Below are 24254 nucleotides of genomic sequence, written 5' to 3' on the forward strand. Positions count from 1 at the left end.
CTGTGAACCTCTTTCTACAAAATAGAAAGGAAATAGAACAAGAAAGTATAGAGTCATAAGAGTTGGAGTATAAATGATTCTGTCTGTAAATATATTTTTATTTTCTATCTTAAAATTGTACTGTTTGGGTATTTTGTTTTTGAGACATGCTTACTGTGTAGCTCTGGCTGGCCTGGAACTCAGTATGTAGACAGACTCGCTTTAAATTTCCAGAGATCGGTCTGTCTCTGCCTACTGAATGCTGGGATTACAGACATGTGCCTTATGGCCAACATCATACCCTGTATTTTTGAAGGATGAGAATTTTCATAACAAACTAAATGTCTAATTACTACTTAATATTTTTTTACAGGGTAAAATGTTTCAGTTCTGTGGCAAGAATTGTTCTGATGAATATAAGAAAATCAATAATGTAATGGCAATGTGTGAATATTGTAAAATTGAGAAAATTATAAAGGAGACTGTACGATTCTCAGGTGCTGACAAGTCATTTTGTAGTGAAGGTAAATAAAAAGTCATCTTACTCTTGAGCATTGGTTGTGGTTTCTTAAGTAGTTGTTTACAGATTACCATGCCAATTTATCTTGCTGATTTATTTTTTGTACATGCTTACAAAGTCTTTTGATAATTTGCTGTTTTTATGTGATCTTAATTTTATATAGTTACTAAAATGACTTGAAAGAACCTCAAAGTATAATGCAGAAGATGGTAGCACAGAATGTATTTGACCTCATTAATTTGATGGAGAACTCAAAGACATTTAGATACTCAGTTCAAGATGGACATTTTTAAGTCCTCATGACATCCTAAATTTGTGTTTTTGAATATAAATCGTTTGAGTAGGAATATCAAAAGGAAGTTAAATTGTTTTCTTTATTTAGATGATGTGTATGTTTAAGAATGGTTCGATTGATTCTAAAATGGCAGTGTTATCCTTCTTGATCTGTGTAACACAAAATAATTACATTTCATATTACAACCTAGTGTATTTTCACATTTCAAATATAACAAAAGCTTTATGAAACTTACTATACATGACATATATTTCAGTCCACACACACACAGTTAGTTTTGATCCTTTAATTAATTTCTTGACCTGCCTGATGGTTAGGACCCAGCTATGAAGATACAGTGATACAGTGCTATTATAAATTTTTTAAATGTAAGTATTTATTTGCCCCATTATTTATTTTATCTTTCCTGACTTCATAGGTTGCAAATTGCTTTATAAACATGACTTGGGGAAACGCTGGGGAAGTCACTGTAAAATGTGCAGTTACTGTTTACAGACCTCTCCCAAACTGATACAGAATAATTTGGGTGGAAAGGTGGAAGACTTCTGTTGTGAAGAATGCATGTCGAAGTATACAGTTTTGTTTTATCAGGTAAAAAAATATTATTCACATGTCTGTGTTTGGGGAGAAATAGCATTAGCTTTTCTTAATTTCATGTACAAAGAATAACTTGATTATTAAAATGTCTTTAATATTAAATATTTTGTTTCTTCGCAATTAGTACAACACGTGGGAGAATTTTCTATAGTAGATACAGCTGACTTATGGCATTAAAATATTTTAATGATTTTTCATTTAAATAAATGGAATTTGTCTTCTGTATTGTGAAGAACCGAAAGCTTGTTTAAGTTGATTTTTTGAGCTTAAGACATAGTCTTTTTTTTTTTTGGTTTTTTTGAGACAGGGTTTTTCTGTAGCTTTGGAGCCTGTCCTGGAACTAGCTCTTGTAGACCAGGCTGGTCTTGAATTTACAGAGATCCGTGTGCCTCTGCCTCCCAAGTGGTGGGATTAAAGGCGTGCGCCACCACCACCCAGCTTTAAGTTGATTTTTTTAAAAAAAATATTTGTTTTTATTAATTTTTACTTTTGTTACATTGGTCTATTTTTGTGCACGTATGTGTATGCCTGTGTGTCGTTGTAGTTACATGCATACCATACACATGTATGGAAAGAGGTCATTTGAGAACATGTTCCTGGAGATAGAACTCAGGTTATCAGACATGGCAGTAAGTGCCTTTACCTATTGAAGCCAACTTGTGGGATCAAAACTTTGTTTTTAAATTGCTACTTATTGTGTGTTCTCTAATAATATAAGTTGGTTTTTTTTTTAAGATGATCTCCACTCCTTTCCTTGTACAGTTTTTTTTTTTTTAATGTTTACTATTTATAGTGTTCTGTCTGCATGTATTCTTGCACACCAGAAGAGGGCACCAGCTCTTCTTACAAATGGGTGTGAGCCACCATGTGGTTGCTGGAAATTGAACTCAGGACATTTGGAAGAATAAGAAGTGCTCTTAACCACTGAGCCATCTTTCCATCCCTATAAGTTGGTTTTTAAAAAGTGATTTTTTTTAAATGATGTCATTGGTAGGATTGTTGTAATGCTGCCTCAGTGGCTAAAGTCATTGCTGTACAAGTGTGAGGACTATAGTTTGGATCCTCTGCACTCACATGAAAGCCCACATGTAATTTCAGTGCTTGGATGCTGTAGCACGAATAATAAAAACTCAGAGCAGATATTGGAGTTCAACCTGAAAAGCAGAAAATCAAAGCAGCCAGACACTTGCTCTTACCTCTAACTTAGACTGAAAACTGACAATCCTCCCTTCACAGATCCTCAGATTGAGATTGAGAGTGAGACCTGTCTCCTCCTGTTTTATGTTCCTCTCTAGTGCTGGGATTAAAGGCATGCACCATCTTTCCCTGGCCTCTATGGTTAACTAGTGTGGCTGCTGGAATTAAAGATGTGTGCAACCACTCCCTGGCCTGTATGGTTAACTAGCATGGCTGCTTTGCACTGATTTTCAGACAAGCTTTATTTATTAAAACACAAATAATATACCACTACAGGATGCAGAATCCTTCAGAGCAAGCCTAGTATTAATTGATGAGCTCTGACTTCAGGTGAAAGACCACTGCTTCAGTGAATAAGATAGAGAGTGATTGAGGAAGGACCCTCCTGCCTATGTCAGTGTTGGGCTGCCACATGTTTGCCTATGCACATTCTAAAATGTCCAACTATGTACTAGACATACACACATACACACATTTTTAAAAATCATTATTGTAGAAACATTTACCATTTTAGGGTAGTCAGGTTGGAGTTTATGATTTAAGTTTTAAAAATAAATCAAGTGTGTTATCTTGTCAGATTAAAAATACCCATATAAACAAATAGCATGTTAAATTTTGAAATTTTAAAAAAAACCCGTAATTTAAGTTCTAAATTTTCTTGTTATCCTGATTTATTCTGTCAGACTGTAGAGATATTTAGTTTGTTTCTTTTTTTCCCCTCAATTATTTAGTTTTACTTTATGTGTTACGGCTGTTTTGCCTGCATGTGTGTCTGTGTTCCATGTGTGCCTGGTGCCTGCAGAGTCCTGAAGAGGGCATCAAATTCCCTGGAACTGGAGACCATTATGAGCCACCATGTGGGGGCTGGGAATTGAACCTCGGTCCTCTGAAAGAGTAGCTAAGTGCTCCTATAGTTCAGCCATCTCTTCAGCCTCTGTTAACTTTCCTTCTTTGCTCTCTTCATTTCTAGATGGCCAAATGTGATGGTTGCAAGAGACAGGGTAAACTCAGTGAGTCATTGAAATGGCGAGGCGAAATAAAACACTTTTGTAACCTGCTTTGTATCTTGATGTTCTGCCATCAGCAGACTTTGTGTGACCAACCTTTACAAAACAATTCAGGTAAAATGTAACGAGTAAATGAACTTTTATCAGTGAAGGAGTTACTTTTCTTGTACAGATTAGAATATATACATTGTCAATAATTTTACAAAATACGAATTTTACTGTGTTCAAATACCATTAACAAGCCCGTCATGGTAGCCTTTAATCCTAACGCTTGGGAACCAGAGGCAAGCAGATATCTGTGAGTTTGAGGCCAGCCTGTTCTATATAGCCAGTTTCAGGACAGCCAGGGCTGTGTAGAACGGTCCTGTCTCAAAACAACAGCAGCAGCATGAACGACAATCACAAACTGAACAAATACCTTTACCATTTAAATTACATCATTTCATTGAATACTCAGAATACTCACTCAACCATATTCAATTTTCTGGGAATGAATGGCATTTGCTGTTTTTAATTCTGTATGTACCCTGGCTTCCATAATGACAGATTTCAGATTTTAGCAAAAGAAATAAAGACTAAATCACATGGCCCTTTAAGTATACCATATATAGTCAGGTTTGGTGGTACATCTCTAGTCTTACTAAGCTAGGTGATCAAGACTTCAAGGAGAGGATGAGCCACATAGTGTGTCTGAGGTAAGCCTGGACTACATAGTAAGAGCTGCGCCAATCAACAACCAACAATATACATATTTAGGACATAAAATTTTAGAAGCTTTAATTTAGAGCACAAATTATTGCTGTTTTGAAACTCAGAAGAGTCCAAGTATAGTATCCCTTTGAGGACAGGTAAGGGCTTACTCTAGAAACTCCTTAGGAAGTCCTTTACATATAAAGGGAAGAGTTAAGAAACATCTTTCCTTAAATTCCCCTTAATTCTACTTTGTAATTGTCATTGTTTAAAATTATGCCTTTGGCATTTTTGTTGCTTTTAAGTGAGACTGATGGATTTTTATCAACGGTAAAGTACATGAGAGACTTAAGTTTCACTAATCAAAGACTAGCAAACCAAATCTGAGTAATTAAGTGGGAAAGAAAAGATACTACACTTTACCTTAGGCAAAAGGTCAGGAAGTGATGAAACAAAATCCGAGTTATTCCTCTGCTTCAGACTTACTCCTGGAGGCATTGGTCTCTTCTGGTCTGTTGATTTGTATAAAACATAAGTCACACAAACTCTCGTCTTTCTTTCTCTTTTAACCAGCAAGTATTTCCATGGTTCAGGCTGCATCTGCAGGGCCCCCATCACTCAGAAAAGATTCAACTCCAGTTATTGCTAATGTGGTATCTTTGGCAAGTGCTCCTGCTGCTCAGCCCACAGCAAATGCCAATAGCGTCTTACAAGGTATAGTTTGATTTGAACTGGCTTTTTTACCGTTCGAATTAAATTCTCTATATACCTCTTGGCAGCTTGCTGCACCACTAGGGTGCACAAGTGTTTCCTCTAGTTCCACATCTTTTTTTTCTTGTTTTATACTACTATTAGTATAGAAGCAAGCCATTGCTTGCTTTTACTGAATTGTGTAGAAAGTTATAGAAGATCATGACTGATAATTGGCTTTAATACTAATATTTAAATAATTTTAAAGATTCTAAATTTATATTTTAATCTTTATTAAGGTGCAGTTCCAACAGTAACAGCGAAAATCATTGGGGATGTAAGTTATTTTATTAATGTTATTGTATATTTCATATATGTGCACTACATATGTCTGAGCTAATTATTAAGGAAAAGAATTGTTGAATAGAATTTCTGTTATCTAATCAAGTTTTTTTACATGCTGTTATTTCTTTGAATGCTTAGTAGGTAATTATAAATTAATTACTGACATTTTTAAATTATGCGTAATTAAAGTAAATGTACAGCGTTTGGCCATTTCATCTTACATATTGTTATTAACATCCTTACTTAGTGCTACTCACTCCCATTACACGCTGATCATAACCATGTTTAACGTTGTCTTTAAAAAGACTAAAGAAGATAATAATGAACAAAACTCATGAATGAAACAGTGATATTTCTTGAAAATGTTCCTAGCCTCTGGTCTAATTTTCATGTTTGAGTTACTTTTTGTTTTTAGTGCCAAACTCTAAATGCCTAGACCACAGTTACAGCCTTTCCTTCATGTTATATTGAGTGATCATAAGTGATTCCTTTAATTTTGGTTACATCCTCTAAGACTATGCTTCTAACTCAGTCAGGAAATAACAGCACTCATTTAAAACTCCCCATTGTATTGATTATCAGTGTTTTACAGTAAGCTGATATCAGAGTTTTCCTTGATAAGCAAATATAGTAAGAACATTGAGTCAGGTGATGCTTCCTAAAATATTCCTTGATTGCTAGTAATATTTCAGGCATAAAATAGATCTGATTTATTAAATAGCATATTTGCATGTTGTTTTTACTATGTAATTTCAGTGATAAGTCTTTTAAAGTTGAAATTCTAATAATTACTAAAAGCATTTTGAAATTGGTTTCTGAATTTTTTCTTTTCCTTTTTTTTCCTAGGCAAGTACTCAGACAGATGCCCTGAAACTTCCACCTTCCCAGCCTCCAAGGCTTTTGAAGAACAAAGCTTTATTGTGTAAACCCATCACGCAGACGAAAGCCACTTCATGTAAACCACATACTCAAAACAAAGAATGCCAGACGGGTATGTTCCTTGGGTTTATTATTTTATTTAAGGGAAGAGATCATTGGTTTACCCCAGGAGTACTGATTCCTAGATTAGTTACTTCTATTTATTTCTCAGTGTAGTTTGCACAATGTGCCTGTGAATAAGGTATTTTTCTATTTGAAACTTAGTAAGTTAGCTCAAAAAGAAGCTAGTTTGCCAGGTGGTGTTGGCACACGCCTTTAATCCCAGCACTTGGGAAGCAGAGGCAGGCAGATCTCTGAGTTCGCGGCCAGTCTGGTCTACAGAGCGAGTTCCAGGACAGGCTCCAAATCTACACAGAGAAACCCTGTCTCAGAAAAAAAGAAAGAAGCTAATTCATAATGCAGTGTTGTTCAGCATTAGCTTTAGAGTAATGTAGGTGGGATTTGAATTCAGAGATGCTTTAGTTTTTTAATGTGCTCTTAAGTTTATATAACTCTACTATTTTCTCATTTTCATATGTGTTCACTTAGTGGTGTTCATATAGCCTTGTGCTTCTTGCATGTAACACCTATCTCCATTCCTTCATATTGTCTTAAAAAGTCAGTTGCTCCAGGTGGTGTTGGCACACGCCTTTAATTCCAGCATTTGAGATGCAGAGGCAGGCAGATCTCTGAGTTCGAGGATTACCAATGCTACACAGAAAAACGCTGTCTCAGAAAACAAACAAATAATCAAAAGTCAATTGCCCTAAGAGTGGTGATGCTTGCCTTTCAGTCTTAGCTCTCATGAGGAAGAGGAGGACAGAGCTCTGAGTTTCAGGCCAGTCTGTTATCTACATAATGAGTTCTGGGCCAGCCATGGCTACCTGTAGAGAAACCTGTCTTAAAACAAAAGATCAGTTGCCTTGGAAAGGTTCCAAACTTTCTTAGGAGCTGTCTCTACCTCTGTACAAAATCTCTGCACTGCTTCTCTGAATTCTGCACAGGGTTATGTCGTGTTCTTACTCAGCCTCTCCTAACAGTCATCCTGCTCGGTATGTGGTCTGGGGTGAGTGACTAGAATCCCAGTGTTCTTAGCCTGTCTGCTGTTTGTTTTGGAGTAGAACCTCCATCTTGTGGATGAAAACTGATTGAAGAGCAACCCTGTCCTTCTGCCTGTACTCACCAGGAATCCATCCCCTAACGAGAAATATTAGGGACTTACCCTCTCCTAGTGAGTTTTGTTTGTTTTTAGTTTCTATTTTATGTGTGCGAATGCCCAACCTACATGTATGTATGTGCGAGGAAGTCAGAAGGGCATTGGATCCCCTCTGAAAGGAGTTACAGTTAATTGTGAGTTGTGAGGTGGGTATTATGGTTTGAACCTGGATCATCTACGGAATAACAAGTGCTTTAACTACTGAGCCAACTCTCGAGCCCTTGTAGTGAGTTTTAAAAGCTTTAATTGTGTCTGCAGAGACAGAGAAGTCCAGTCTTCTTGACACAGCTAGCCAGAGTTAAGTAATATTTCAAGCTGTGCTGAGCTGAGCTTAAATGCTGGAGCAGGTAGTCACTGGAATGTCATAAACTCACTATTTTTAGAAATAAAATTTCCAAGCCGGGCTGTGGTGGCACACCCCTTTAATTCCTGCACCCAGTAGGCAGAGGTGGGTGGATCTCTGTGAGTTTGAGGCCTGCCTGGTCTACAAGAGCTAGTTCTAGGACAGGCTCTAAAACTACAGCAAAACCCTGTCTCAAAAACCCAAGAAAAAAAAAAAGAAATACTAATTTCCATTTGTTTTGCACATTCAAGACAGTTGGCCCCAAATTCCTTTCGTAGCCTTCATCTTCTTTGCTTTCCCAATAGCCTCTCTTAATTCAACCACAGGTCCTAGAGTTTTTAAACTAGAAAGGAATTCTAGATGAAAAGTTGTCATCATGTAGGCTGTTGTTCCCAAACAGTGAATATACATATTCCCTGAAATTTACTTGAAAGGTTCCTTTCAGTAGAGTTGACTCATTCTTTATCTTACCTGTGTGGTCAAGCATGTGCCACAGAGAGCGTGTCAGAGGACATGCTCCCCTTACATAGTTGGTTCTCTCCTGGGAATTATCTTTTTTGTTTGTTTGTTTGTTTGTTTTGTTTTGTTTTGTTTTGTTTTTCGAGACAGGGTTTCCCTGTAGTTTATAGAGCCTGTCCTGAAACTCATTCTGTAGACCAGGCTGGTCTCGAACTCACAGAGATCCGCCTGCCTCTGCCTCCCGAGTGCTGGGATTAAAGGCATGCGCCACCGCCGCCCGGCTGAATTATCATATTTTTGAAGAACCTTCTCACTATTTTTATAATGGCCATACTAATTTGTAGTGCCTACCAGGAATATTAGAGAGTTCCCCCTCCTCAGTCCTCACCAGGATTTTTTTTCCTTCTTTTTTGATAGTAGTCATTCTCACTGGGATGAGATGTTATTTCATTTTAATTTTTTAAAGTTTATTTTTATTTATGTGTTTGTATGCATTCTTATGTTATTTGTACCAAGTACAAATAAACTACCACAGAAGCTAGAAGGGAACATTGAGTTATTGATTTACCTATCAAGTTATAGGTAGTTGGAACCACCTGATGCTGGTGCTGGACACTGAATCCAGGTCCTTTTTAAGAGCAAGCAAGCACACTTTTTTGCTGCGCTGTCTCTCCAGCCCTGTTACTATAATTTTGATAGGCATTTTCCTGGTGATCATTAGTGACACTGAATATTTTTTCATTTTTATTGACATAGTTACTTCCTAACAATGAAATATCCAAGTCAGCTAATTACACAGAAAAGGTTTATTTAGCATATCATTTGAGGGTTACACAGGCTTGGGGATGCCACTCCCTGGACCCAGTTACCATGTGGTGTGAGTGACATTGAGATGACTATCTGTGGGGTCAAACGACTTTCCAAGAACAGAGAAGCTACTGTTGTCTGCTGTCTAATAAGGGTGCAACCCCCACCTCAGTGATCAAGGTCCTCCTGAAGTTTCCACCGCCCACCAGCAATATCACCTGATCAGAGTCTTCAATTAGAGTGTACTCTTGCATGTTATAACCATTGTCCATTTATATGTATTCTTTGGAGAGATATCCTCTTAGACCATTTGATCAATTGAAAATCAGGTTAGTTGTTCTTTTGCTCTTTATTTGCTTGAATTTCTTCTATATTCTAGATAGTTAACTTTTGTCAGATGTATAATTTGTAAATATTTTGTCATTATGTGAAGGTTTTTTTGTGTGTTTGGGTCCCCCCCCCTTTTATTTTTTTGCAAAAGGATTTTCCAGTAGCTATGGACCCAGTTCTGGACATCATTCTATAGACCAAGCTGGCCTTGAGCTCACTGAGATCACCTGCCTCTGTCTCCTAAGTACTGGGATTAAAGGTGTGTATTACCACTGCCCGGCTGTAACTTGTCTCTTAGCTCCCAAATTGTTTTTCCATATAACATTTTGAGTTTGGTAGTCTCTTTGGCCAATTATATGTTGTTGCCACTTTCCTTGGGGTCAAACATTAAAGAAAAATCTTTCCTCAGAACAGTATCCTGAATCATTTCTCCTGTATATACTTTTAATTATTTTGCTTGCCTTGCATGAACATTTTTGATTCATTCTGGACTGATATTTTTGCATTATGACAAATTGAGGTGTTATTCATTCTTCTACATACACATATTTAGTTTTTAGCATCATTTGTTGAATACCTGCCCTTTCAAATGTAAATTCTCCCCCTTTTTTGGTTATTTTTGATTGTTGTCTTTTTGAGACAGTTATTCTGTATAGCCTTGGCTTTCCTGGACCTCCCTTTGTAGACCATAGTGGCCTTGAACTCAAGAGATCTGCCTGCTTCTGCTTCTCAAGTGCTGTGATTAAAGGTGTGTGCTGCCTGGCACAAATTCTCTCCTCTCTTAAGGTGAAATTTCGTTAAATTGTTTTCTAACTCTTTTTGTCCGTGTGTGCTTTTTTCATTAGAAGATACTCCAAGTGAGCCCCAGGTTATAGTGGTACCAGTCCCTGTGCCGGTGTTTGTTCCTATACCTCTTCATCTTTATACTCAGTATACTCCTGTCCCCTTTGGGATTCCAGTTCCTGTAAGTAATCATTGAAAGATTTTTACCTAATTTAACTTTGCATTTTCCTCATTTATAATTTTACAGCTGTGTAATAAAATGTTTTACTTGTTGTTAAAATATACCTAATTTTGTTTGATGGCTGTTATATTACTGTTGTTATTCATTATGGAGAATGTAGAAGATTTCTTTTTTTTCTTATTATATATACAATACTTTTTCTGCATGTATGCCTGAAGGCCAGAAGAGGGCACCAGACCTCATTACAGATGGTTGTGAGCCACCATGTGGTTGCTGGGAATTGAACTCAGGACCTTTGGAAGAGCAGGCAATACTCTTAACGGCTGAGCCATCTCTCCAGCCCTGTAGAAGATTTCTTTTGCTCATACTTTATCTTTCGAAAGAACATTATGATGTAGGATGTTGGCTCACAACTGTAATCCCAGTACTTGTGAGGCTGGAGGAGAATTGAAGCCACCTGAAGGTCAGCATTTTATATATTTTATACACACACACACACACATTATACATATATATATATATATATATATATATATATATATATATATATATATATATATATACTAGAGTCAGATCTTGCCTCAAAATAACAAAACAAATACTTTAGAGATTCAGAGGACTTGGGTTTTATTCCTAGCACCCATATAGTGGCTCAGCCATTTGTGAATCCAGTTAGTTCTAGGGGATCTGCTGCCTTCCTCTGACCTCTGTGATTTCAGGCATGCATGTGGTACACATACTTATATGCAGGCAAAACATTCATACAAATAAAGTAAATCCACAGTTAATAAAAACTCAGAGGCAGATATTAGGGTTAAACCTGAAGGTCAGAAAAGCAAAATAGCCAGCTGCTGAATCTTAACCTCTACCTCAGTCTGAAATGGTGAACCTGCCTCCAGGAATCTCAGAATGAGACTGAGACTGTCTCCTCCCATTTCATAATCCTTTCTATTTTACGGATTAAGAGCATACACACCTATGCTTTCTATGGCAAACTGGTATGGCTACTGGGATTATAGGTGTGTGTCATTGCTGCCTGGTCTTTAATGCTAGCCAGTATGACTTTTACTTTCTGATCTTTGGGCAAGCTTTTATTATTAAAATACAAATGAAAATAAAAAGAAGGCTATAACTGATGTAAGAAAAACTATTTACAATAAATACAATAACTACATAAAATATATACAGGCAAAAGTATATCAATATATCTAGTCCATTTGCATTTGACAGATTCAGAGAAAATGCTCCATATCTATCTTATATTGGTGAGTCCTAAGTCTTGTACCTAATTCACTTTCTATCACAACTAGCTATCTGTGTCAGGTAAAGAAGGAAAACTATAACTATCTAGTCTTCAACTTCCTCAGAGACCCAAGAAGGAAATAATATTAACTAAGTAAGTAGGAAGTGCAAGCAAGTTACTTCCAAAACATGTGAGTAATGACAGAAACAGCTGGTTGCCTGAACAATCACCCAGAGTTGCTCTGTAACATTGTGGCATCCATCTTGAGCCTACAGGTCTAGCATATCTGGCAGACTTCTGTGAGACAGGATATTCTGAAGGGCTGTCCTTGTCTTGACAATGTTGGGCAGTCACTTTCTTTAGTGTTCTGCTTGTCTAATTAGGACACCATACTGTTAGCAGTCTAGGCAAGGGCATTCTCTTACTTAGTGGCTTGTATGTGCCACAAAAAAGGTAAACTCCATGTGGAGTTTCTTCCATGCCCAATATCTTCTCTGAAGTAGATTGGTGCTGTCAGGAGTAGACATGTCTCATTGTCACAAAAAAGAGCCTTTGTTATTAAAACTTCTTAAAATGCCATATTCTGTACATCTCTGAAGTTTTTGAAGATGAACTGTCTATCTAAAATATATCTTTATTTGACCTTGGAAACATACCTGATGTGACAAGTTTGATTATAATGGGTGACTAATTACTAACCTGCATTTCCTTATTATCCTAAACAATTGGTAATATAACTTTCAAAGACTAGAAATTTGCATTACATTGTTAAATGAGCTGTATGCAAGAGTAGAAATGTATGTACCGTATGTTTTAACAAAGTCTCAAATTTTATCAATATACAGTCTTTGTATACAATATATGAAAGTCCAGTCTAGTGTAAAACATTTAAAACTAAGAGTCACATTTTAAAAGTAGATTCAATAATCTTCCTTTTTATTTTATGATTTCTATAACCTCCCTTTTTCTTTTCAAAGTAGGTTCCATAATCTGTCCTTTTGTCCTGTCATATCTGTATCTCTCTTTTTTTCTCTTCAAAACAATAACCTTGAATCTGATTTCCTTTGTGTAGCTTTTTTTCCTGACCATTATCCATAACAGTTTGTAACCAACACACTAAACAAAGAGAAGCATCTATAATCCATTTTTGGGTAATGTGGGCATAGTTTTCTAGACTAATTCCTGCTTATTTGGGCCACTGATAATCTTATGAGGACCCAAAGAAAATTTAGGATTATGTTCACATCCTGACTTGAGTATTCTGTAAGGCTGGATCATCTCAGCCAGCAGTCTTGAAGCTGTTCTGAATGTAGAACTCAGGAAACTCCAACTGAAGTGCTCAGAAACGTTGGATCATGTGGCTATTTGCTCTTGTCAGATTTTTCAGGGGGTCTTCCTCATTCGGACCTTATTTTTATTAATCCATAATGAATTCACAGTTTCTCACTTCCTGTGGAACAAAAGCAAAATCTCTTCTCCCAAGTAACATATCTTTTGACTTAAATTTTGTAGTCAAGGCATTTTCAAAATACATAATTTGGATTAATGCAGCTGTATTTATAATCAAATGTCTTTTAGCAGCTGTTGCTCCTTCCTCAGCAGTCAAACAATTCAAGGACAACATAATAACATACAGTATCCTGATCCTCTGTGTATTTTCCATCTTTACATGGAAGCTAACCTGGGCCGAAGGAAGCTGGGAGTTCCAGTTTCTCTTCTAAATACAGGTGGCTAGGTTTGGGTTCGGCTCTGGCCTGTACCAGTGGTTATAAAGCCTCAGGCAAATGCCTTTTTTGTGAATTTGTACTTCAGAGGTTGGGTGCCTAATGTAGCACAATTAATAAAAACTCAGAGGCAGATACTGGGATTCAACCTGAAGGTCAGAAAAGCAAAACAGACAGCCACTGGTCTTAACCTCTGCTCAGTCTGAAGTGGTGATCCTGCCTCCAGGAATTTCAGAATGAGACTGAGAACTGTCTCCTGTTTTATATTCCTCTCTAGTTCTTGGATTAAGGGCGTGCACCACTATCTCCTTGTTTTTATGGCAAACTGGTGTAGCTACTGGGATTAAAGGTGTGTGTCATTGCTGCCTGGTCTTTACGGCTGGCCAGTGTGACTGTTTTACTTCTCTGATCTTCAGGCAAGCTTGGTTTACAAATGAAATGGCCACTACTAAAAAGGTAGTGCAGTCACTCAAATAGAAAAGAAAAATTTGAAACTATGAATGTTAGAATCCTGAATTATGGGCCAGCATGGTCATTGAACTGGTAATGGTGCTTTCTGTCCAGTTAAGCAAGGCTGCTGATCTGAGTTCAGTCCCTGGAATGTTAGTAAAAGTGGAAAGATTGAACTGACTCCATACATTGTCCTCTGACCATGGCACACATTTCCAAAGAACATGCTAAAACATAATGATTATGATATGATAAATGAAATAAAAATTAAAAGAGTTCTGAAGTGTAGTACAGGTAAAAGAAGGTACCCATCACTGTTTCTCACTTTTTTGTTTGTTTGTTTGTTTGTTTTTGTTTTTCGAGACAGGGTTTCTCTGCAGCTTTGGAGCCTGTCCTGGAGCTAGCTCTTGTAGACCAGGCTGGTCTCGAACTCACAGAGATCCGCCTGCCTCTGCCTCCCGAGTGCTGGGATTAAAGGCGTGCGCCACCACCGTCTGGCTTGTTTCTCACTTTTTATTAAATATATTTCTCATTTGACAGTTTGGAAAATGTTAAGAAATATAAACAAAACTGATTTTTATGTTGTAGAATTCTTTTGAAGGATTTAGAAGCATTTTGTTGAGTATCCAGAAAAGTACTATTTATTTATTTATTTTTTAAAATTATTTTTAGTTTTCAGAAAGAGTATCAATATGTATTCGTGACTGTTTATAGAGCACTATGTAGTACAGACTGGCCTCAAACTCACAGAGGTCCACCTACCTCTGCCTTCCATGTTCTGGGATATAAGGCTTGTGACACTATGCCCACCTTGCTTACTTATTTTTAATCATCTTTCTTGCTTATTTTTATTTTAATCATTCTAGCCTTATAAAAATGAACTACCAAGATTCATAATTTCAGCAATGAAAGTATCTTTTTTCATTATTTTAATATTTACACCAGTTCACAGATTCTGACAACAAACCTATTGTGTAAGAAATTCTGGGGGCAGGGGCTGAAGAGATTGCTCAGTGGTTAAGAGTACCTTCTATTCTCTCAGAGGACCCAGGTTCAATTCCCAGCATCCACACAGCAGCTCACAACTGTTCCTGGGGACCTAACACACATAGGAAAAGACCAATGGACATAAAATAAAAATAAAGTTAAAAAAATTTTAAAATATGAAACCCTCAGGGGTTTGGGGGGTTGGCTCAGTCAGTAAAGTGCTTGTTATGCAAGCACCACGCTTCAAGTTCAAAGTCCAGCATTGATGTAAAAGCCATGCATAGTTGTGTCCTATAATCCCAGTGCTTGAAAGTCAGAGACAGAAGATCCCTGGAGCTTGTTGGCTAGGCAAACCAGTCTGCCATCTCTGTGTTTAGTGGCATACCCTGTCTTGTAAAAATAAGATAATGAACAGTTTTGTGTGTGTGTGTGTGTGTGTGTGTGTGTGTGCGCGCGCGCGCGCGCGCGCGTGCACACACACACACAGAAAAAAAGAAGCCTTTGGTTCTTGTTCTTTTAGTTGCCTGTTCCCATGCTTATTCCATCTTCTGTGGATAATGAAGATAAAGCTACTGAGAGTATTGAAGACATGAAAGAAAAGCTTCCTACACATCCATTTGAAGCTGATCTCCTTGAGATGGCAGAAATGATTGCAGAGGATGAAGAGAAGGAGAAGAGTCTATCCCAGGGAGGTTGGTGTAGTCTTTAAAGATTTTTTTAAAGCTCATCTACAGTTCTACAATTTACTTTAATCTGAAGTAATTTTCAATTTTATGTTAATTTTGTATTTTAATCCTTATATCCAAAACTATGTTCCATGCATATAATTCCTAATCTATAATCAACAGCATGCTGATGTTACTAAACAGAAGCATAGGAAAGAAAGCCTGTTGACTCAGTTGCCTATAGAGAAGTCTGATTCTGTTAGTTTGGAATAACGATGATTATAATAGATGACATTTATTCTTTTTTTAATATTTACTTATTTATTATGTATACAATATTCTGTCTGTGTGTATGCCTGAAGGCCAGAAGAGGGCACCAGATCTCATTATAGATGGTTGTGAGCCACCATGTGGTTGCTGGGAATTGAACTCAGGACCTTTGGAAGAGCAGGCAATGCTCTTAACCACTGAGCCATCTCTCCAGCCCCATGACATTTATTCTTGTGTGCGCCTCATAGTCAAGTGTATTGTATGTTCTCCTGCATTTAGTCTTCTGAACCAGCCTGTGAAGGGAGTATTGCTTAATTGACATTTCTCATATTGAAATAGGATGTTAGTTTTGTACTGGCGATATATATACACATACATATACACATACATACATATATATCCACACACACATACATAGACAGAGAGCGAGATAGAGACACGTGCATACCAAGAGAACTAAGAGATGACTGAACCACGATTTGGCCACAACATGAAAGGAACTTTCTGATCTGTTTCCAGGAAGCTTTCTAATTTTGATTGTATCATCTTAATTTTTAGTTACAGGAAGATACAGAGAAAATTCAGTTGTTGAAATGTGAAGCACAAAAGCATTTTCTTATGTTATAAATGAACTGAGTAATGTTCTTTGTGTTTTTTGAGCCAAATACCATTTCTTTTTCTTTTACTCACTGGTAGATTTTTAACAACTAATGAGGTTTGAGGGGTTTTTTTTTTTTGTCTTTTGAAACATGGTCTCATGCAGTCCAAACTGCTCTTGAACTGCTTGCTGATCCTTCTGTTCCCGTCACCCTCACTGTTACCATTGTTGGCTACCATGTCCAGCTAGCTGGTGTGTTTGGTTTTACTTAATAGGTACTAGGAAAATTTTTGAGCATTATTGCACATGGAGAAACAATGCAAAGTTTCCTTTTTGTTACCATCGGGTTTGAATCTTTCAAAGGTTTGTGGTTTTGTTTTTTGGGGAAGGGGTCAGTGAGGTGGCTGGTGTTCTAGGGGTGGTTTGAGACAGGGGTTTTCTGTGCTGCCCTGACTGTCATGGAACTCATTGTGTAGACCAGGTTGGCCTTGAACTGATCTGCCTGCCACTGCCTCTGAAGTGCTGGGATTAAAGGCATTAATCCCACCTCGACATGAGGATTTGTGTGAATTTTAATTATGTGCATGTAAGTATATGTCTTGTGCATGGGTTTGTGCACTTAAGGGCAATACCCGAGAAGGCCAAGAGGATACCCTGGAGGTGGGGTTTCAGACATTTGTAGATATTTGGAACTGAACTCGGCGATCTACAAGAGTATAATGTGCTCTTAACTGATCAAATTTATAAATCATACATACTGAGTTCATTGAAAGCTTATTTATCATTATCAGTATTTCCTATGATTTTCTTCTTTAATGTATTAGAATATTAGAATATTATCCCTTTGCTTGAACAACTTTTAACTTCTGATACTATATTCAGTTTAAAAGTTGATACAATTCATGATGATAAACCTTACTTTAAATTTACCTTTTGTAGACAGGCATGGTAGCACATATTTATTATTCTAGCATTTGAGATCCTCAGGCAAGAGATTCATATAGCCAGGTTGAATTATATAATAGTGAAAACTAGTCTCCACAAAGGGGTGGGACAACTTCTCCATCACATTGCTATTGAGCATTTGTTTGGGTTTCTCTCTCTCTCTCTCTCTCTCTCTCTCTCTCTCTCCCCTCCCCCTCCCACACGCACCAACAGCAACAAAGTAGGTCTGGAGGCGAGGGGAGGGATCGGAGAGAGGAGAGTAAGCGAGAAGGTGAGAGAACGGGAGCGACTTATCTACGACCGGGGAGTACAGCGGTAAAAAATCACCAAATAGCTCTATCTCTCCCCCCACTCCCTCCATCCTCCCTACTCCCCACTCCCTACCTCCTCTTCTCTCTCTCTCTCTCTCTCTCTCTCTCTCTCTCTCTCTCTCTCTCCCCCCCTTTTTCTCCCTCTCTCTCCCTCCTCTCTCTCTTTTGGTATTTTGAGACAGGGTTTCTCTGTAGCTTTGGTGCCTGTCCTGGAACTAGCTCTTGTAGACCAGGATGGCCTCCAACTCACAAAGATCCACCTGCCTTTGCCTCCCGAGTGCTGGGATTAAAGGCGTGCGCCACCACCGCCCAATGGATTCTTTTTCTTATGATGGAAATTTTTGCTTTCGTATATTGTTGAGTCAGAAAAACTTTAGAAAGTAAGCTAACTTCAAGATAAACATTTGGAATCACTTTAGGTAAGGTAAAGTGGTTAAGGAATACTGTAAGGAGAAATAGGATTTGGGAATAATTTTCCTTTGCTTTCAGTAAAATAAAAGAAAAGCCAAAATGTTTTCCTGAGTAAGCTGTATTTTTTTTCTATGTTGAATCTCTGAACTTCATTTCAAATATCTCATTTTTCATTGAATCATGTTGGCCTCAGTTTTGTGTGCTTAATGCTCATATAACAATTTTTTCTATTCTAAGTCTTTAGGTTTTTAAAGGTAATGTAAAAGACATTTAATTGGAATAATTGATCGTCTTTTTTTTTGCATGTGTGTCTGTGTGCATGTATAACTATATAAAAGGATTTCAAATGGCAAAAGAATACAGAATCAAAAGTAAAACCCCTTTCACTATGGCTTCTCTCACATTGCTACCTAGAAGTGTAAACATTGCTGACAGCATTGTTGATTTAACTTCTTTTATTACAGATGTTTCATTATATGATGAATTGGGCCTTATGTATAGAAGGCTATTTACCTATTAGTCTGTTTGTCTCTATTGTGAGTAATACTTATCATGAAATCATTTCATTTGAGATGCAATGTGTTTTGTTTGCTTTTTTTCTTTAGAATCTCAAACTTCTGAACAAGAACTCTTTCTAGATACCAAGATATTTGAAAAAGGTTTGTATTTACAAATATATTTTAGTTTTTAGAAATACTGAGCTCTGCTAACAATTGAAGCAGCAACTCATAAACATTATTATCTTTGGGTTTAGTATTTTATAATTTTTCCTAATTTATGAGGGGCACCAACTGACATGCTAATTTGTAATGCAAATAATAACTGCGTCAAATGTTTTAAAGATTGAGATGATGCTTTGTAGTTCTCACCACGAATAGGAATCCAGTTGTGTGAAGCTGTTAAACAAGATGCTGAATTCTTTGTGTGTATGTGTGTGTGTGTATATCTGTACATGTGAATGTAGGTATACGTGCATGTATATGACCAGTGTGTATAGAGGTTAGGTGACATTTTTGGGTGTCTTTCCTTAATCACCATCCATTGAGGGGCAAATTGTAGTGTTTTCTCATTGGCCTTGAACTAGCCAGATAGGCTGGGCTGGCTAGCCAGCAAACACCAGGAATTCACCTGTCTCTGCCCCCTTGGTGCTAGGATTACATCATGCTATGATGCTTGTCCCTTTGTTTTTTAAAGCATGGGTTCTGGGGATGAAACTCATACAAAGCAAATACTTACTGATGGAGTCGTCTTTCCAACTACACATTACTTTACTAGTTGTGTCTAGGTAATTATCTGTCAACCATCTTTCAGTTTTAAGCATGCAGGGGCTCATTAGAGTTTTTAAATATGTCAAGAAAGCATGCTTGTTTTTATCACTTTCAGACCAAGGAAGCACATATAGCGGTGATCTTGAATCAGAGGCAGTTTCAACGCCGCATAGCTGGGAGGAAGAGCTGAATCATTATGCCTTAAAGTCAAATGCTGTGCAAGAAGCTGATTCAGAACTGAAACAGTTCTCCAAAGGGGAAACAGAACAAGATCTGGAGGCAGATTTTCCTTCAGGTTTGTGCAGCCTAACTTGACTACTGAAGGTCACCTGTTTCATAAGATTTATCAAGGTTCCACATTTGCATCATTAAGCAGTTGTGATGTGTTAGGGATTATCTAGGGCACAAGAGTTTCCTTATTTTGTAAATGTGAATGTCTGTTATAAGGTTCTTATATGTGGTTAATTTGATATTTTTGAAATTTTAAAAAATCTTTTCAACAATAACTATTCATGAAAGATTTCCTTGATAATGAACTTTTCATTTATGTGTTAAATTCTTTGTTCTTTTTAAGTGTATAATTGAAGCTCTTTTATCACAAATTAAGAATAGATTAATGATTATTAGGACTTCTCTTTTTCTGGTTTCCCTTTAAATTGGTGTTATGTATTTTAATTATGCTTTCTGTTGGTTACTGCAGAATCCTTTGACCCACTTAATAAAGGACAGGGAATCCAGGCACGTTCTCGAACAAGGAGGAGACACAGAGATGGCTTCCCCCAGCCCAGACGAAGAGTAAGCAGAAGCTTAATTTTTAAAATTTGTATTACTTTTTTCTAGCAGTATTTATTAGTTCTTTCTGTTTACAAAGCTTCATAGCAGCCCAAATAAAATATTTTCATGTATTGTTTCATACACCTAAGTTTTTTTGCACCTTTGTTTCTTAGTATAAAAAAGTCATTTATTACATATTTTTTTCAAACACAACTTTTTCTTTTGTTTTTCTATTTATAGGTTTTCATTATTATTTTAAAAACCTTTGCTGGGCATGGTGGTGTAGACCTTTAAGCCCAGTACTTGGGAGGCAGGCAGCTCTCTGGAAGTTCAAGGTCAGCCTGATCTGCTGAGTGGGCTCCAGGACAGCTAGGGCTGTTGTTACACAGAGAAACCGTGTCTCGAGAAACCAAAAAAAGAAAAAAAGAAAAGAAAAGATTTTTATAGTGGCCTAGAGAGACAGCTCAGTGTAAAAGAGCATTTGCTGCTGCTCTTAAAGAAGACCAAGATTTGATTGTCAGCTTCCACATGACAGTTCAATTGTCTATTACTCCAGTCAAGGGGATTAGCTGCTCTCTTCTGGTCTCTGCAGATGTTGAACACATGTGTTACACAGACAAAAATACATGCAGAACAGATAAACACATAAAATAACAAAAAAGTGTGTGTGGAGGAGCTTTTTATAATCTTTTTTTAATGGGCCAATGAGGTATATTCATAGAGGATAAAGGTATTTGTCACCAAGCTTCATAACCTGAGTTTGAACCTTGGGACCCACGTAGTGAAAGGAGAAATCTGACACTTGTAAGTTGTCTCCTGACCCCACACACATACATACCATATAGCATGCATAGGTCCACGTTCATGTTCAAGCACATGTGCACACACATAATAAAAAGTAAATAATTTTAAGATAGAATAATACCAGGGGCTGGAGAAACAACTTAGCAGTTAATATCTCCTGCTCTTGAAGAGGACATGGATTTGATTATTCATCTATGTTATGCAGCTCATAGCTGCCTATAACTGGAACCCCAGGGAACCCAACACTCCCTTCTGGATTCTAGGGTTTCCTGCACAGACCTGTATTTACTTAACCATACAAACATATCACTAAAGATCATTAAAAATTCTAAATATTACAGTCCCAGCACTCTGGAGGCAGAGGAAGGAGAATCTCTCAGTTTAAGACTAGCCTGGTCTACAGAGAGAGTGAGATCCAGGACAGCCAGGACTACACAGAGAAACTCTTAAACACCAAAAATGAAACAAACATCTAAATTTTCTGTCATTAAACTCTAAATTTGGGTAATTTTACATGTTCTTATCAAAAGTTAACTTTTGTATGTTAAAGTATACTAGTTAAATTCATGTAGGTTGTTTTTTGTATTGAAAGGGTTTTCCCAAAAGATAGGACAGGAATAGTGATATGGCTCATTGAATATAAAGGTATTTGCTGCCTTGCCTGAGTTCAGTCTTTTCCTTCCTCCCCTTCCACTTACCACCCTGATTGCACATATGTACAGTAGAGTAGTCTTAAACTTTTTTGTTGAAGACATTTCATCAAATAAACAAGAAAAAGGAAAGAAAGAAAAAGAAAAAAATAAAGAAAAAAAACCACAGCTCTCGGGACAGACCAGCCTGATCTACAGAGTGAGTTCCAGGACAGCCAGGGCTACATAGAAAAACCCTGTCTCAAACAAACAAAAGAAAAAGAAAAATTTTCATATAAGCATCCTTTGATTATGTTTCTCACTCCTTCTATTTTTCGTAGACTCCTTCCCACCTTCCCAAACAACTTTATTTTCTTGCTCTTTCTTTCTTTAAAACAAACAAAAACAGCAAAATGAAGTACACACCAAGAAAAAAAAAAGTAACTCACAACAACAAAAATTAAACAAGCAAAAGAAATAAAAACGTCCAAACAAAGCAAAATGAAAAATAATGTCTACAGAAATACTGGTCAGTTTGTTTTGTGTTGGCCAACTACCCCTGGGCATGCAGCCTGCCCAGTAGTGTGATTGATATACCCAGGGAGAGTCCATTGGCAAAAACTGATTTTTCCTCTGTTTGTGGGTTTCCCTCTTAGAATGGCTTCTTGAGTAGTAGTGGGACCCCATGTCCACTTCCCTCTCTTAGGGCTGGGATCCCATCTGGCTTGAACCTGTACAGGTCTTGTATTTGTTGGTGTGGTCTGTGAACTCATGTGCATTAGTCCTGTTGTTTCTGGAGAACTGTGTTTCCTCGCAGTTATTCATCACTTGTGCCTCTTACATGTAACAAGAGTAGCCTTACTTTTTAAAACTGAGTTTTGGTTATATTTAAAAACCCCATAAATTATAAACATAGTTTGGTGGGCTTTGACAAATAAACAGATTGTGTAATCACTGCTATTCGTGAGCAATTATATGGAAAATGTCTTAGTCTTTGGTTATCACTCTCATCTCCAGATGTTGATAGCCACAATTTGTTATATAGATTAATGCAAAATGGTAGTGTTTTGTTGTTATTGAAAATACGGAGAAGTAGTGTCATATGGTGCTGTCTTCCTAGTGTACCTTTTCTGACAGCAGAGGACCTTTGGCTTTCCTCCATGCTGCTTTGTGTCTCAGTGCTTCATCTGTTTTGTTTCTGCCTAACAAGCCATGCAAATTTTGGGCTATGTGGAGAGCTGTTAGGATCGTTCTAATGTAAATTTTCACATGAACATATGTTTTTATTTTTCTTGAAGATTAGTATTTAGAAATAAGATTACTAGGTTTTATGCTAAGTATATTTTAAACTTTACAAAGCTTACCACTCTGGTGTTCAGTTTCATATGCTCACAAGCAGTGTAGGACAGTTCATAAATTCCATGATTTTGCTAACACTTGATATTTGTCCATTTGGATTTTAGCCTATCTAGTAGATTGTAGATGTTTGTTTGTTTTTTCTTCTAGTGATAAAAGGTTAGTAAATATCTTTTCTTGTGCATTTTTACCATCTGTGAACCATCTTTGGCAGAATATCTTAGAGTCTTAAGTATACATACCCCATTTTTGGATGTATGCCGAGTGGTGGTTGTCAGTGAATTGTATGCTTTTTGTTTGTTTTGTGTCTGTTGGTTTTGTTTGGGTGTTTTTAAAGAAAGGGATATTATTTTATTGTGTAGTTTTTGTTGGTTGATTGGCCTGAAACTCAGCATTTCTGCTTCTGCCTTCCAAGTGCTGAAATTACAGGTATACATTAATATTGCTGAATTTTTATGTGGATATAATCCCTTTCTTCAATCAGGAATTTTTCTCCTATGACTTATTCATTGATTCATTCATTGATTCATGATTTTATTTGCAGTGTTTGGAGTTGAACCCAAGGCTGGGGAGCATACTAGATTAGTGCTCTATCATTAAGCTCCATTCCCATCTTTTTTTTTTGTGATAGGGTCTTGTATAACCCATGTTAGCCCCAAACCTTCAGTGTAGCAGAGGACAACCTTGAACTCCTTAAACCTCTACTTGTTTTTCTTAGTTTGCTTTGTCTTGCTGTAATACACAACATTCTGATGAATAACGACTTTGGAGGAAATGGTTCATTTGCCTTACACTTAGTTACCTGTCACTGTCCATTATGGCAGGAGCTCAAGGCAGGAGCCTACGTGTAGGAGCGACACAGAGTCTGCTGACCTTTCTTTTCCAAACTCAGGACAGCCTGCTCAGAGGTGCCACCACTCCCAGTGGGCTGGTTCCTCCCACATCAATCACTAATCAAGAAGATATTCCACAGACTGGCCTATAGGCCAATTTGATGGAAGCATTTTTTCAATAGCTGTTCTCTCTTCCCAGCGACGCTAGTTTGTGTCAAGTTGACAAAAATCTTCCTAGCACACTGTCCTTTCTTTTCTTTTTGTGGTTGACCCTCCACCTCCCGAGCCAGGGGGTTTTCTCTATGTCCCTGACTGTCCTAGAACTTGCTCTGTGGACCAGGCTGGCCACAAACTCAGAACTCTGCCTGCCTCTGCTTCCCGAGTGCTGGGATTAGAGGTGTGCACCACCATGTCCAGTTTCTTTAATTTCTTTAAACTTTACTTTGTGTATTTGGTATCAAGGTGTCAGATTCCCTGGGACCGGAGTTGACAGACCATTGTGAGCTGCCATGTGGGTGCTAGGAATTGAATCTGGGTTCTCTGGGAGAAGAGCCAGTGCTCTTAACTGCTGAGCCATCTCTTCAGCGTCCTTCTTTATTTTCTTACTAACAAATACAATATTTTAATTT

The 24254-nt window shown here is 37.4% G+C and overlaps 1 protein-coding gene across 5 annotated transcripts in view; it reads left to right on the top strand.

The window, feature by feature from the left end:
• Nucleotides 1-24254, top strand: part of Zmym4 (zinc finger MYM-type containing 4) — a 111866-nt gene that overhangs the window by 62933 nt on the left and 24679 nt on the right. For all 5 annotated transcript variants that reach the window (XM_038333387.1, XM_038333388.1, XM_038333391.1 and 2 more), the window contains exons 13-23: nucleotides 353-503; nucleotides 1213-1385; nucleotides 3559-3709; nucleotides 4859-4999; nucleotides 5275-5312; nucleotides 6167-6311; nucleotides 10239-10357; nucleotides 15282-15453; nucleotides 18567-18620; nucleotides 19345-19524; nucleotides 19930-20024. In XM_038333387.1, the coding sequence (XP_038189315.1) occupies nucleotides 353-503; nucleotides 1213-1385; nucleotides 3559-3709; nucleotides 4859-4999; nucleotides 5275-5312; nucleotides 6167-6311; nucleotides 10239-10357; nucleotides 15282-15453; nucleotides 18567-18620; nucleotides 19345-19524; nucleotides 19930-20024 (1419 nt within the window). The remainder of the gene's footprint in view (nucleotides 1-352; nucleotides 504-1212; nucleotides 1386-3558; nucleotides 3710-4858; nucleotides 5000-5274; nucleotides 5313-6166; nucleotides 6312-10238; nucleotides 10358-15281; nucleotides 15454-18566; nucleotides 18621-19344; nucleotides 19525-19929; nucleotides 20025-24254) is intronic.

This window comes from Arvicola amphibius, chromosome 6 (assembly GCF_903992535.2).
Source record: "Arvicola amphibius chromosome 6, mArvAmp1.2, whole genome shotgun sequence".
Classification (NCBI taxonomy): Eukaryota; Metazoa; Chordata; class Mammalia; order Rodentia; family Cricetidae; genus Arvicola; species Arvicola amphibius.